At 40.1% G+C, this 16,619-nt stretch overlaps 1 protein-coding gene across 2 annotated transcripts in view; it reads right to left on the reverse strand.

Annotated features, from left to right (window-relative positions):
* The window catches only part of cacna1bb (calcium channel, voltage-dependent, N type, alpha 1B subunit, b), a 123,817-nt gene that overhangs the window by 59,532 nt on the left and 47,666 nt on the right, over nt 1–16,619 (reverse strand). For both annotated transcript variants that reach the window (XM_053687723.1, XM_053687724.1), the window contains exons 5-8: nt 15,665–15,858; nt 2,276–2,379; nt 1,396–1,511; nt 1,062–1,151 (exon numbers count right to left, since the gene is read on the reverse strand). In XM_053687723.1, coding sequence (XP_053543698.1) covers nt 1,062–1,151; nt 1,396–1,511; nt 2,276–2,379; nt 15,665–15,858 — 504 coding nt within the window. The remainder of the gene's footprint in view (nt 1–1,061; nt 1,152–1,395; nt 1,512–2,275; nt 2,380–15,664; nt 15,859–16,619) is intronic.

Genomic DNA, 16,619 nt, shown 5'->3' on the forward strand with positions numbered 1-16,619 from the left:
GATGTGTGCATGCTGTAAGCCATATTTCACTGTGAGTCATCAGTCATTATCACTCAGTAGATCATAAGGAACACGCATGCATGGCTAAACACTAATCCCATGGCTATGATTTTACCTTCTTCCTATCTCCCTCTCAGTTCCCTCTTCTTCACTCTCTCAGCTCCAATTAGTTCTTATTTCATTCTTTGTATAATCCACATCAATCATATTTTCCATTACTGCATGCAAAATGGACGCTGAGGCACTAATCCTGTATAGTACATTAGGGTTTTGTATTTGCTTGTGTGGCTTGGGGGCGGGGCAAAGATACAACCCTGATATCTTTACATTTCTAATCAATGCACTCTTTTATTTGAGGCCTGTAACCACCATATTGTAGAAGCATCCTTAAACTGCACTCCCCTGGGGTGTGTGTGTGTGTGCGCGCGCGCGCGCGTGTGTGTGTGTGTGTGATGCTAATCCAATTAACCCTGTTGTCTTAATCCCTGTAATTACTTCTGGCATCCACAGCAAGCGTAATTGATAGAGATTATGGGCTTTGATAAGGCAGAACTACTGAGAGCAGAAAGTTAAGCATGTCGGTGGATGTGATGGCGAGAGAGAGAGAGAGAGAGAGAGAGAGAGAGAAACCAAGCCACAGTGAATGGAGAGAAAATGAGGTTTGCGAGGCATACAGAGTGAAAAAATAAAAAAATCAATGGATGTCATCTTTACAATAGTGAAAAAGGCTATCTGGCAGGATAGGAGGCTGAGGGAGTATTTTAAGAGCTAGCATTTTGCAAAGGACAATATGAAATAGAATGCTGACTCGACTAAATAGACAGAAGTGAGCGTGATTCGCTTTTCACTTTAAAAAAAATGAACTTGTAGAGATCGACACACGTTAGCCAGACTCTAAGCCCCATTTTTATTTGATTCCGTTTGTATCAAACATCCAAGTTACACAAACACAGACCAAAATCTCATTTATGAATGAAGGTTCCTCGGTATATTAGTCTAGTTTATGATAGGCTACTATGGTACACAAAACACCAGTGCCCGTCACTTCACCCTCCTTTTACCTGGGTTGTTCTGTTTCCTCTTGTACCACGCTCCATCCAGTGGAGATTTCTCTTCTGCGTTCTGATCTTCCTCAGCCAGCAGCACCTCCTCTGGAAAAGGCATTTTGTTGAGTGTATTAACAGCCCAAAACATCAATTTCAGCATGACATCACATTGTCAGACAGTGGCAAATAGTTGCATGCAATTGGGAAACAGCACTAATTTTCAATAAAATCACCATTTTGGATACCAGAACCAAATTTCCCCAGATTTTATGTGTCTGGTTAATGTAAATATATAGATATGATTTAATAAAGAGAATTAGAGAATTTAGTAGTAACATTAGTCACATACCTGCCTTACAGATCCACTCCAGGTAGCCAGTCAACTCTCTCTCAATTTGTTGTTGCCTGCGTAGCTTCAGAAACTCCTGTCTCTTCTCTACACGCTCTCTTTCTTTGGCAAACTCTCTGAGAAGACACACACACACACACACACACAAACAAACAAACCCACACATTGAAGCTGATGGAAACCCATCAAACAGTATATATCAAGTGTGAGGTACTATCCTTGCAAAGTAATGTGAGAGCAGATGTCATGTGCTGGAAAATGATAACTGTGAAGGTGAACCTCGGATCAAGCATTTGCTGGAGAAGATAAAGGAGACGGTGTTTAGAAACAGAAGGGAGCACTTCGTTCCAAAGGAGAGGAAGAGATTGAAATCCCTATGTCACGTACTGGAGAGTCTTGACATTGCCTATATTCCCAATTGCTGTAAGGGCCATCTCAGATATTTGTATCAGAACGACAAATGACATTTTGCATCAAAACGACAAATCTGTTGTCTGGTCACTTTAATTTATGTTACGATTTCTCACCTCCCCTCGACAAGGTTGAGTGGCTTCACCTTATCGGTTAATTCACCGATATCTAACGACCTTTATCTACTAGTCTTTGCAAAGTCCTGCCTTACAGTAGTTACACTAGGTTCTTATTGCATACAATTACACTGTTGTCGCAAACTCATTGCCAATAAGCTGGTTGGGAACTTTGGCCCTGTTATGGAATGGTATAATATTTATACATCGTATCCTATGCTTTAGGACCTTAGGACACTGTAGCCAATGCTCGCTAATCTCTTACTAAAACACATACAAAAGAATCTGCAGAGAGAGGTAAAGAAAGAAAGGAAGGCAGAGAAAAAGAGAAAGAGAGTTGAAATCTGTCTTACCCCGATAAGACGCCGAGAACCAGGTTGAGCATGAAGAAGGAGCCGATGATGATGAGGGGGATGAAGTACATCCAGTTCCACGCGTTGCCCAAGGCGTCATTGGTCTACACACAGAAGAGAAATTTTGCACCACCAATCTCTGACCTTCTTGATTTCTAATCTACAGTACAAGCACACCTTTTTAAATAAATGACATACAAGCATCATTTGACAGATTGAATTCCGTCCCCGAATTAAACCCCCCTTCCCTTGAAAAATTCTGCAACAATGCCAAATGGCAAAAGTTGTTCAAAAGCACAGAGGTCCTTATGTCAGTCTTTGAAAGAAAATCTCATTTTCAGCAATGCTGCACGCATGAAACCCAGTTAAGACTAATTGTATCATTCACCCATGGAGCAAGAGTGTAATGCAAAATAAATTAAGTCATTACAACCCCTCTCCCACATGCAGTCATCACAGAAATGTGGCACCAAGAGCTTAAATGCTAGTGCTGCTGTCAGGCTCCCATGAAAACAACTGCGTAATGTAATAAAATCTGAATCATTAGGATAGCTTTAACCCCAGGCACATACCACATAACCAGTGCTGAGTCATGTTGGGAGGAGATGAAGTTTTAGGAAAAGGCCAAAACATTTGCCAGTTTTCATTCAATTTTCAGACAAAGATATTAATTGAAGGTCTAACATGTAATTGAGTACGAGTTGGAAACAAATGGAGGTATAATTTGACATGCTTTAATAATTTATAGCCTGCTAGGACAACAGCTCCTTGCTCTAACTTCTATTGTGTTGAATGATGTAAATCAAATCTGGGCTTTACGGAAGCGTGACGTGCCATATAAAATTCAGAGACTTGGCAAGCATGTGTAAAAAGGTTCTAGTCTGATGACACCAAATGACATTTTTGGCCTTGGTACAAATGTCTAACATTGCCAGAAACCCAAGACTGCTCATCACCTTAGGAACACCATCCCTATGGTGAAGCATGGTGGTGGTAGTATCATCTTGAGAGTCACCCTTGGCTTCTTGGTTGCTTCTCTGACTTTTGGGGGATGGCATACTCTAGGTCAAATCAAGCTTTTGTCATATTATTTATATATATATATTTTTTAGTAATGGATTAATGGTGCTCTAAAGGATGTTCAAAGTTTGGTATAATTTATATTTACAACCAAACCCTGATTGATACTTTTCCAGAACTTTGTCCGAAACTTGTTTTGATAGTTTCTTGGTGTTTCTTAACGATGCTGTTTTGTTGTTTATTTTTTAAGGTTGATCTCTATCGGACTCTGGGACTTCCAGGAACATGTGGGGCGGGGGGTTGAATGCTTCTTCAAGGCACATATGGGCACCCTGTATACCTTCATTTGTTTGCACATCCACAATGAGTAAAGACTAGATCTCTTCCTGTAATCGCTAACATGGTTACCACTTTAAAGAGATCATGGCTCACTCCTCCATGGAGAACATTTAACACCCTATCTTCTTCAACTCAAACCTAAGTTTTTAATATCTGGAAATCTGGAGACTGGTATAGTCTTTGCATAGCAATGATTTATTTGTTGATTTGGATTTAAGTTTGTGTTCGTTTTCTTGAAAGATCCATCTCCGGCCCTCTATTAAGCTCTGAGCTCAGAGACTGAGAGCAATTATTTAAAAAATAAATGCCTTTACAATTTCATTTTTACATATGAGCTAGAAAGGCAAACTGTAATGTTAATGCTGACAACATTCTAGCAATGATCAAAGTAATGATAAAAGGACAACAAACAAACCGGTAACTGTGATGCTAAGCTACAACAGATTTCGCAATTTCAACAATTTGAAGTGGATAAAAACAAGGGAAACCGTCTCTCGGAAAAAGATTCAAGAGCAGATGGACTACCTTGGGGTGATAAAACTGCATAGAAACTATATGCTACTTTATAACACATCATATTATTATACTGTCTCTACAATTTTCTTGTGGAAGTCCTCTCGCCCACTGGCTGCCTATCTGTTCCTTTTCTTCAAAAACTGTCCCTGCTAGAGAATGTGGAGGAGGGAGAGGTGGGCGGGTGAAAACTCTTCAAACTTGCATCATCGAGCAGGTGAGGAGTCAGCTATTTGGGAAGGAAAATAAAGTTTTGGGCCCTGTTAAAAAAAGAAGGGAACAGATGTGTCTTTTATTGGCAAGGGACCACTTTTTTCTTTTTTCCCCCCACAATCCTATCGTGTGTTACAGTATCTCTGCAGTTTTGTTTTGTTTTTTTCCCCTGAGCTCACCCTTTTTGATTTGAGCCTGCGCTCAGATACAGAACCTCTTTTAAAAACAAAGCGTAAGAATAGCAATAAGGTCCGGTTGGGACGAGTGTGAAGATGGACCTATATGAAAAGGCCCTCTATAGTGGCCTGATTGTTATTGAATGCGCAATGGGCCTGTCGATATACACTTGTGCTGAGGAGGGAATTAGCTTATCTTCCTTTAAATGTCAAGGCACTATATCACCGGAGAGCGTTCAAATAAAGGCTTGATGTGTTTGTGCTTGGGAAACGCTATTCCCAGAGACGTTTCTCAGCGAGTACAAGCTTGAATCTTTTTATCACTTTCTTTTGTCACCGATAATTCACAAGGTTAGATTTAGCATATGCTCTTGAACGCATTAAAGCCTGCCGGGCCTCGTAATCATAAACCAAGTGAAGAAATTCTTAGGACAAAGCAGGACTTTTGAGACTGGTTCCAGATGCAGGAAACACAAACGTCTACTGCCAAGTGCTAATAACCCGAAATTATGGAGTCCAATGAAACCCCTTAGGCACACAGTGCTCAGCATTGAATTTACAGAAGGTATTGCAAATGTTTCACAATGAGTCTATAAATAAAGAACAGGTGCCTTAGACTTCAGGGAAGGTGGTGAAGGGTCAAATTGACAGGTGCAGTGCTTCAGTTCGATGTAGCAAATCAGACAGAAAATACTATAAGCACTGTACTGTAAAATTGATTTTATTGTCACTCCAATCTTCTTCTTGGATTAACATAATTGGGACCATCCTTAAATTTTGTAACATCAAGGCATTTTAACATCCAAAAATGGGTCCTATCACTGCCAGTAGACTTACAGGAGCTTTTTAATATTACTCCTCTCAAATCTGAGAGAAGAATAGCCGACAGAATGATTTTTGATATTACTCATTATGGACTCATTATGCTTTGTCTGGGTACGGAATTATACTGTAGCTTGCTACTAAAATGCACCAAAGATAGCCTGATCAAAGTGGGCCGTATTCATGGTTGAGTTAAATGCATGTGTTGATTTAACTCAATTGATAATTTGATTGAATACAGAAATTCATTCCTCAGCTCTATCTACAGAATTAAATGCTATTCACTTCCACACACGATTTTATGGAGATATGAGAGATCCTGATCCTTTCTGCTCTCCGGACCTGCCTGATCTGTTTCGGCTGTCCTACCTCTGGATGGTGCTTTCATCTACTCCAATTCCAGATTGCTGGGACTACGGCTGCTTCTAAGGCCAAACAGACTTCATATAGATCCATAATGAACTTTTTCACACTATCCGTTGTTACCCAGATGAGGACGGGTTCCCTTCTGAGTCCGGTTCCTCTCAAGGTTTCTTCCTCTTAACATCTTAGGGAGTTTTACCTCACCACCGTCACCACCGGTTTGCTCAGTTGGGATAAATTTGCACTTTTAATATCTGTTGATAGTTCTGTAAAGCCGCTTTGAGACCATGTCTACTGTAAAAAGCGCTATACGAATAAAATTGAATTGAACCGAAAATATTCAGACAGGTGTGTGGGGTGACGTTTGCTGAAAACAGCATTGTGTTTGTTTTAAGTTACTCGTGATTCTATCCTTGGACTGTTAGATGTAAGCGCTGCCGTCGAACAAATTGACGTAACCACTTCACACTTAAATTGATGTTTTGGTCTATAAATACTACAGAATGCCATTCAAGAGACATAGTTAGGCAATTAGGAAGAGCATCAGAGAAGACATCAGAGAATTTTAGAAATCAAAAACGTTTTTGAGCTCAATGAAGGAAATTTTATATGCATGACATTATGAATTAACTTAAAGTGAGCCATAAGCACATAGCACATGAGTGCTCGGTCAGCTTATCCTTCAAAAACCATAGTCACATTTTCTTTACAGAAGAATGACCAAACCAGTGAACTAACAAAAATATTGGCATTGTTGATTCATTTGACAACTCAAAATAATGACATAAAAACTGGACTAAATAGCCTAACGCTTGCACATACGTTACAATTTCCTTAATTTAGCCCTTAATTTACTATCTTGTGTCTTCATTAAGCTGTACGCACCGTTAACTGTTAGATCACAAGATAAAAAATAAACGACAATATAATAGGCTGTGCTGGATCAAGTGCTATTTTATAAGCTGCTGAATAACAAGGAAGGAGGTCATGTTGTTAAATTAAACCACATTCACTGTGATTAATGGGCTCATTACATCTAGGACTATTCATGCAGCAACATAATTAGCAATATGCTAGACTCATATTAGATAATTATTTGATTGATTGCCATCTTCTCGTTTATATACCATCATGTTCATCGTTTTTATTTTTGAACTGAAATTGTATCTTGCTTTTATGTTGTATTGCGTTACAAATGACAGAAGTTTCTAAGTACTTGTGTTTAAAGGCGGTGGTCCCGACACTGTTGAGACAACTCTGATCAAGAAAGATCTGGCAACCACAGAGCCATGAACTACATGTGGGTGATTTTTAAGAATCGCTCAGAAAATCCACTTAAGCAGTGACTCTGAATACGAGGAACGTTCCCTACTTATATGCTGACAGAGCAACATATTCGTAAACAGCTTCAGAACTCTGTCACCTGGATTATCTTCAGCGCACTGTCATGTGAGAGAATAAAGCCTGAATACATTTGTCTCAACCCCAGTGATTGACACATGCATTACCTGCGACACAGAGAACTCTGACCCAACACTCCACGTCACAAGACAAAAGGTCCTGCTGTACTGTGACACTCATTCTAGCTCTGCTAGAGCCCTTACATTCGTCACTGACTCGATTAAATCATGTTAACACCGTGGAGGATATGCTGTATACAATTATCAACGATCTCCCCTACTGCACAAAGGATTGCAATCACGTCCAGGGAATGTTTGCTTCGTGACTAAGTATAATCCTGCAATACAGAGATGGTGAACAAATAAACCAACTAATAACAACTCGAATTGAGTTTACAATGTTAAGCTACGTCAATTAAGTAAAAAGAATCAAAATATACGTATTATTTCATCTCTTTTTCGCTACTCCTGACACCGGCATAGGAGTTCAGCAAGAAAATGGACATCCATCTTGGCTAGTTCCTTGACAATATCAAGTGACCCTGACCCAGTGGAACAGCAGAGGCCAAGAAAGTGCACGCGAAAATACGCTGAAGCATCGATTACGTTCATTCGAGGAGAAATCACGAGTATTTTTCATACACTGCAAAAACTCTACTCAAAAGTACCCAAATATTTCTCTGAATGCACTGTAAACGATGCTGCCCTTTCCAAGCTCCTAACTGTGTGATGCTGGATTCAGAGCTCTTGCCTGCATTAAATAAGGAATGATGGGCTGTCATGGGATAAGAGGAATATCACACCTCGGGCCATAGGAGGTGTCAGGAGGTGTGTTTGAAAGACCATACCTCCTTCTGCTGTCACATAATATGCAATAAAAGGAGTAAAGCACAGTGGGGGAAGGGGGGGGGGTGTTGCTACAGGAAATCAATCCACTACTCAATCAAGATGGTAACAGTACTGTAACTCTGCTTAGTGTCAAGCTGTATCACACTCCCCTGATGTGGATTATTTTCCTAGAACAACGCACGCCACCATGTTTTACTCCTAACGTATTATTCGAAGCTGTATGTAACAGCGGAAGGAGATGAAAACAATTGTTTTGTTCTCGTGTAGGTTTTGGTTAGATCACTGTTTATATTGTAATATTAAGCATTCAAAAGCTTAGCCGTTATATTTATAACCAATTTAAAAAAAAAAAATGTATTCAATAATCTATAACTAAATACGTTTTAAAGGTCAGATCACTCTAACGTCTTGAATTCACTGCCGATTGTTAACCAGTGACACACTTTCTCCAGTCCAGAGAGGACCAGAACAAGATTCAAGTGGAAATCTATGTATATAGAAGAATAAAGGGATGTGATCTTTTAATACTCTTGAAGCAATTCAAATTTCAAAGTCCAAAGATGAAAGAAGCATATTTTCTAATTCAAGCGTGATCTCTATCACGATGCTTTTATACTAGTCGACAAATTGCGACCATCTTCTCTCCCTGGTCTTTTGATCTCATACATCCTGTGTCTCACAACTGTCTAGTAAAACAAATACTGCAGATAAAAAAAAAAAAACCACAGAATGGAAATGAAACAATACGATAATAAGAATAAACTGCAGAACTGAGATCATCATAACAGATTATACATTGCATAAAGTTTTATAGAATAAAGTTTCCGACCGCATCAAGCTTCCTGTCATTTGTATAAAATAATAATAATAATAATAACAGCAATTTTTTTTTTTTATTGATTTCATTCTAGTACCGGCATCCTTTAGCATTCCTCTGCTTTCCTATTCACTGCCACCGTAATTAGCTACATCAGTGAAGAAGGTGGGAGGAGATGCAAAGAGAAGAGCGTGAAGAAGAAGACAATACGATAACATGGAAGCAATGATTCACTGCTGCTTGAGTGCAAATATACTTCCTCTCAGTCCAGCCCTGACAGGCTATTTTTAACTATGTTTAATGAGTGTGCCCGTGTGTCTGACGTCTCAGGGTGGCAAAGCAACAGGGTCAAGGTGCACGCAGGCCTGGTGAGTCAGCCTGCGGTAATGAGACTATTGTTTTTACCCACCCTACACAAATATATATACTGACTGCGCAGGCTTCACCTGGCACACACTCTGCACTTACTGTCCACGTACTAGGTGTCAGAGGACTTAGTTGTCCAAACCCTAGACAAATTAAAGGAAGAATTGACATAAAGGGCTTTATTTTGCATATTAGTATTTTGGAATCTTCATGACCATCGGTGCAGGTGGTACCTCGGTGCAGAGCGGTGCTGATGTCGGATTATCAGGAGGCGTGGTTAAGAACGATACTGGGATATACAATCAAATCAACTCCAACAGCCATTCGTGTGCAGTGCAACACAGTGAAGTTTCGTAATAGATTTCATTTACAAATCTGATGTAGAATTTTAGTGAAAAAGAGAAAGAAAAAAAAAATGTTCTAATGCAGCCCCTGACCTTTGCTACAGTGCATGACCCAGCAGGGCAATCAAGCAGAAATCTATTAATCTACACTAAGAAGCAAAAACGCAGTAAAATCAACGAGCATAAAATGAGGATTGCTATCTCATTAGCAAATTGCTCCGCCTCGCACTGCCTCTATCATGCTGGAGCTCCCTGGATACCCAAATGAATCTACATTACTAGCTAGGAGGTTGTGTTTTGCTTTCTGTGGACAAGCAGTTTCAAACTGCAGGCGCAAAGCTTCAAATATGGCTATGCAGAATTAACTGAACTCATTGAACGCCTTGGTATTCAGTACTCTAGCAATAATTAGATCACACCCAGGTTTGGTATAAGTTCTTGCAGTTCTTAAAGAGAAGCTCCACCCTGATGTCACAAGGGGACATTGATAGCAGAGTTTCAAAGGTGTTTAATAGGATAAAAAAATGTTTTCCCAACAATCTCAGTGGTTAAGACGTTGAGCTACTGATAGGAAGGTCATGAGTTCAAACCCCAGCACTGCCATGCTGCTGCTGTTGGGCCTTTGAGCAAGGCCCTTAAACCTGAAACTGCTCGGATGTATAAGTGATAAACATCTGATGTATACGCTCTGGATAAGGGCGTCTGCCAAATGCCGTAAATGTAAACGTAATGAGACGGCAAACACTGGACTCAAGGGTCCAGAATGCAATGCAGTGACACATTTGCACAGAGTTATGGCAGAGACTTGGCAGGTTGAGATGCATGAGCACCATTGGTGCTGTTGAAGCTATGGAAGCTGATCTGTATGAGCAAACTGTACAGATAAGACTAAAGGACTAAAGGTAGGCAATGTTCAATTTGAAGATTAATATACAACCCCAATTCCAAAAAAGTTGGGACAGTATGGAAAATGCTAATAAAAACAAAGAGGAGTGACTTACCTAATCAACTGCATAGTTTTGTTTTTTTTTTTTTTGAAGGTAAACGTTTATTTTGAAATTGATGCATGCAACACGTTCCAAAAAAAAGAACAACATTCCCTAAAGATAAACCGGTAGGATTTTGTGCATTTCACCTTCTACAGTGCACGATATAAGTAAAAGATTCAAGGAATCCAGTCAAATCTCAGTGCGTAAAGGGCAAGGCTGAAAACCACTTCTGAATGCGCGTGATCTCCGATCCTTCAGACGTCACTGTCTTAAAAACCGTCATGAGTCTATAATGGAGATCCTGACATGGGCTCGGGAATACTTTGATAAACCTTTTGTCAGTCGACACCAATCGCCACTGCATCCACAAATGCAAGTTAAGGCTTTACTATGCAAAGCAGAAACCACACATCAACTCTGTCCAGAAGCACCGCCCACTTCTCTGGGCTAGGTCTTATCTGAGATGAACAGTAGCATAGTGGAATCGTGTTTTGTGGTCCGACGAGTCGATATTTCAAATAGTTTCTGGACAAAACAGCCATCGTGTTCTCTGGGCCAAAGAGGAAAAGGACCATCCAAGCTGTCCAAAAGTAGCTTGCACATCTCTGAGGGCAGCATTAATGCAGAAAGATATGTACATATTTTAGAGCAACATATGCTGCCATCCAGAGAGGGACAACGCCAAACCACAATGCCCGGATTACAAGCGCATGGTTGCGTAAGCAGAGAGTGCGGGTGCTAGCATGGCCTGCCTGCAGTCCCGACCTGTCTCCCATTGAGAATGTGTGGCGCATTATGAAGCACAAAATAAGGCAACAAAGGTCCCGTACAGTTAATAAATATAACGTGTTAATAATGTGTGTTTAAAATATTACTGGGTGAATTGAATTTTCAAATGACACTCTTTTTTTGCATTTTCCATACTATCCCAACTTTTTCGGAATTGGGCTTGTAATTGTCCAGAGTGGATTTTTTTTTCTTCAAGTATGACGCTGCAGAATATTCCACGCAATTACACTAAACATACCATTATTGAGAGCATTCTTATGATCTCTGAGTTAAGCATGCTATTTCATTACTGACTTCCCCCATTAATCTTCAAGAGTCATATCACATGCTGTAACTCCGGCCCAGAACATCATTTAGAAAATGGAGTCTGGAGTCCCATGCATTTCATTATCTTACCTACGCCTGCATAAACATTCAGTCATTCAAACACAAAAAAGCAAGCAAGAATGGTTTCTTGCCATTGCAAGAAGGTGATCAGGAGGAACCTTAGCACTAGAGCTTGCGATCCACAATCAGGAATAGGAAACCCAAAGAGGAACCTGATCATTAGTAAAAGCATGATAATCTGGAAAATTGCCCACTTTCAACAGAAACAATAGTAGCGTAGGATGCAATTAAGAGGCTTTCCTTTACAACACAATGAAATTTACTGTTAGCAAGTCAATCGGAACAATACTACTCCAAGCACCCATTGTCAATGTTATATGCTGGCCATATAAAACATTTGATTATATTCCACACAGCCTGTAAGGTTTAACCAAACATTAATGAATACTTCATTCCAAAAGTATGGAAGAGTACTTTACTACTCTCAATTATGCTGGGCAGGAGATGATTGTAAAAACATCGCCTAAAAAAAAACAAATCCAATCTTCAACTGTCTAGCCTGGGTGAGTCTGTGCCCACTGTTGCCTCAGATTCAAGTTCTTGGTAGACAGGAGTGGAACCCAATGTGGTCTTCTACTCTTGTAGCCCATCTTCCTCAAGGTCTGAATGTGTGAGATGCTTTTCTGTTCACCATAGTCTGGCGCTTCTCTTAACAAAGCGTCTGCGCCCACAGAGCTGTTTTGCTTTGCACTATTCTGTGTAACACTCTAGAGACTGTTGTGTGCAAAAATCCCAGGAAATCAGCCATTTCTGAAATACTCAAACCACCTTGTATGGCACCAACGAGCATGCCAATGTCAAAGCCAATGAGAACCCTGAGATTTTTCCCCATTCTGAGGTTTGGTGTGAACGTTAATTGAAGCTCTTGACCTGTATCTGTGTGATTTTATGCATTGTGCTGTTGCCACATGATTGGCTGATTGGGTTATTGCATGAACACATGAGCAGGTGTACATGTGTTCCTACTAAACTGTCTGGTGAGTGTATGCAAACATATGAATGTGGAACTCATTTTCAACCAAAATGCCAGATAGAGACAGTACAACCTTACAATAGAAAGCTCATGCTATGTTTATCAAATTTTGCATGCAATGATATATATATATATATATATATATATATATATATATATATATATATACTGTATTACACTTTCATCATGTTGAATTAAAAACAATTCCAGTATCTCATGAGACAGCCATGAGATTTTATGATATTGGTTTTCAACCTAGATTTACAGGATGCGTCACACCCTCATCATTTCCTCAAGAGTGAGTGGAGACCAAGAGAGTATGATTAGAATGAATGATCTGTACACAGTTTTAGGCAAATCTCATTGTGTGTAAGTAACGAGAAATGAATGGGTGTTTTACAGAATCCATTACTGTTGCTTTACTTTGCACGGCTACTTCGCATCAATGTAAGAGCTGAATGTGAAATTTCTTGGGGGAGGGGGGGGATACACAATTAGCTGGTGCTAGCATTACAAATGAGCGAAAACTCTTTTGAAGAGTTAGTTCAACTGCAAGTGTTAGTAATAGGAATTGTTCATTAACTGATATTTAGCTGTCACACCCATTGGTCTACATACAGCAGAGCAATAACTGTTCATTTTGGCAGCACTGATTACATTACAGAAAGAAAATGACTTCTCGCACAAGCCAATAAGCTTAAAGAAACATAGCGGGTCTGTCGTATATGCTGTCCCACCTCTAAAACGGTTGCTTTTAAATCAACTGTAATACGTATATGAAACGGAATACCATGAAAGGAATTAAAAATACTGTAGCCCCTTGAATTATCATCATTACGAACCAGTCATTCTGAACGATTCTTATGGCTGTTGCACTTATTTACTGTTTTGGGGCCAGTTGCACCAGCTGAACATATGCAAGTTTGATCATAAGGCGTAAAGGGCATAAAGTCGATCCGAAACCATACACAGAGAGTAGGACTATATTGTATTTGACCACTGTGTGCTTTTCTGGCTTGGGCTCTTGCGCAACAATGACATTTTAGTAATGAGACAAAAGGTAACAAAGTAGCTGTAGATTTAATCTGCCTTTGAATTTGCTGATGGACAGAATAAAGTTAAAATGCTCTACCTTGGCAATAATATCAAGTCGACATATGACATTTTGCAATAGTTTGTTACGCTGTCTGATATTTAAACACATTCATACAGTATGTATCTTAACAAACAGACCACGAAAACACTTCTCACATACAGGATCAACCCATCCATCTATTTTCTGTCCCGCTTATCCTACACAGAGTTGAGGGGGAGCCTGGAGCCTATCCCAGGGAACTTAATAGTAGGAACTTTCGTCTCATAAAAACAAGCATGGGCATAAACTCCACTGATAGAGTTAACCACTGATAACGTAAACCCCTACTTATTAGGCACGAGGCCACAGGCTGCACAGACTTACTGACAGTCATTCTGACATTCTGGTGGTTCGAAAGCTGTAACATCGAGAGAAACAGACATAGCACTTGCATGCAAAGTAGGGGGAGAGTGCCGTGTGAAGATTAGCGAAAGAGTGGACGAAAATGAGTGAAAGTGAGGCAGGGCGGGAATGCAGCTGGCCCCACAATGTTTTCCTTTCTGCCACAGACTTGCAGCATATGAGTGGCATATGCTGCTTCCCCACCAAGTTCTGGCACTGTGATGCATTCCACAGCCAGTGAGACGGGGCCAGGTGCAAGCATGCCAGCTTGCTACAGCATCCTCTCTGCCCAAAAGCCATTGCACCACTCCCGCTGCGCACATTTTGGCTTCCTGAAGGCTAAACAGCACTAAGACTGCTGGAAGGAAGTAGCTGGTGAGGTTACGTCGACCTTAAATTTACAGTGGTTTGTAATGCCGGGCTGCACCGCGGACAAATTACTGTACATTCTTGTAGGGGCTGCGTAACTATTCACCCGAGGTTAGATATGAAGCTTGCGGGATGAAGCAAGGCCACATGCAGCTCATTTTTAACATATCTTTCTCTCTGTTTTCGTTTTCCATGTCTAAATCAATCCCTCTATTCATCACCAACAAATATGGTGGATAAAACCTGACCTACTTACAAAAAACAACAGTGCAAGCCATACACAAAGCAGGACGATCTGTTTTTCCTACATGTTTGATAATGGTCTAAATTAACCACTTAGGGTTTGCAATTGAAGCACTGGGTAGAACTGCAACAAAAACCAGTGTTCAGACCAACTTTAAATGTGTTTCATAGTTTTTGCCTGATATTTTGGGTAAAATATTTGACAGTACTGTATTGCACAGTAAACAATCTACAGTAACTACTGTAAAAAAAATTTTTTTAAAAAAAACAACTACAGTAAAATCTTAACTGTAAAACTAGCCACCAGAAGCATTTACCATAAAGCATTTAGCATAAACTGGAAGTAAAGCTACAGTAGGCAATGCTAGGTAATGTTAGCCTAGCTAGCAACCCTGATATTTCAAATAGGCAGTCCCTCATATGTGGCGTACTTATTTCTAAGTTTTCCCGTCGTATTCTGTCACCGCTGTTCTCACTATTCGTTTTTAGAAAATCCTTGTCGTGTATTTTGATAAGGTGGTCCTATGTCAAATGAACAGTACTGGAAAGAAACATTACAGAAAGAATGCTGTAGATATTAATTACAATAACTCCCTGGCAAGTCTGCTGCCATAAAAAGATTTTTATTGTCGAGAACATCTCTAGATTTACAGAAAACAAAAGAATCTCTCTTTCCCGATTTTGTGGAATTTTGTCCCGCAAGTGGAACGAGCAGACAGTTTTGTCCCTTGTGCATGTACAATATTCATGCCAGCACACACAAGATCTACATTTTATTACTAGCTGAGACAGTCAGTCCCTCTGCAGATTTCAGGAGTCAGTCAAGCACAACAGACAGCGTCAAACATCCTGAGATGTAGCGTAGTGCATATATTATAGTCCTGGAAATGAAAACACAATCCATATCCTGTAAAGGACTTGTGATATCCAAGCTACTCACATCGTAAAGAATATCGGTCCATCCTTCCATGGTGATGCACTGGAAGACGGTAAGTATGGCGAACAAGATGTTGTCAAAGTTAGTGATTCCATGGTTTGGTCCTTTCCACGCACTGCCTTTCTTACACTCCGTGCCATTGGGACACTGCCTAGATGAAACCTCCGAGCCACATGGGTGATCTGCTGCCAGCTCATCTACAGATATACACACAACACACCCAAAGAAATCAACAAGTCTTTCGTACCTAATGTTTTTTCGAATATACAGTTTATTTTTTAAAGAAATAAATGCTGACATTTAATTCTTAAAAAAGCAATATCTTGCTGATTGCTTTTCACGAAAAGTTCAAGAAAGAGCACACATTACAACCTGAATTTAGTGTCTCATGGCTTTCATAGGCATGGGTGTCAAAGGCTCTGGGTTACTGATCGGAAGGTCGGGGGTTCAAGCCCCAGCACCGCCAAGCTGTCACTGTTGGGCCCTTGAGCAAGACTCTTAACCTTCTCTGCTCCAGGGGCGCTGTATCATGGCTGACCCTGCGCTCTGACCCCAACTTCCTAACAAGCTGGGGTATACGAAGAAAAGAATTTTACCGTGTATATGTACATGTGTCCAATAAAGACTCATTATCTATATATTTTTAAAAAAGGCAAAATAATAGGATGTTCTGATCAAGTGGTATATTACAAGCTGCTGAATACATTCACGGCATTTGGCAGATTCCCTTATTCAGAATGACTTTTATGACATTTATCTCATTTTATACAATTGAGAGTTAAGGGCCTTGCTCAAGGGCCCAGCAGCGGCAGCTTGGCGAACTCAAGACCTTCCAATCGTTAGGCCAACGTTTTAACCAATGAGATACTACTACAACGAATAATGAGGATAGAAGCCATATTGTTAGACATGAAGCAAATCTGATAGCAAAAAAATAAATAAATAAAATTCCTTCTGC

The sequence above is a fragment of the Ictalurus punctatus genome, chromosome 18, assembly GCF_001660625.3.
Source record: "Ictalurus punctatus breed USDA103 chromosome 18, Coco_2.0, whole genome shotgun sequence".
NCBI classification, from domain to species: domain Eukaryota; kingdom Metazoa; phylum Chordata; class Actinopteri; order Siluriformes; family Ictaluridae; genus Ictalurus; species Ictalurus punctatus.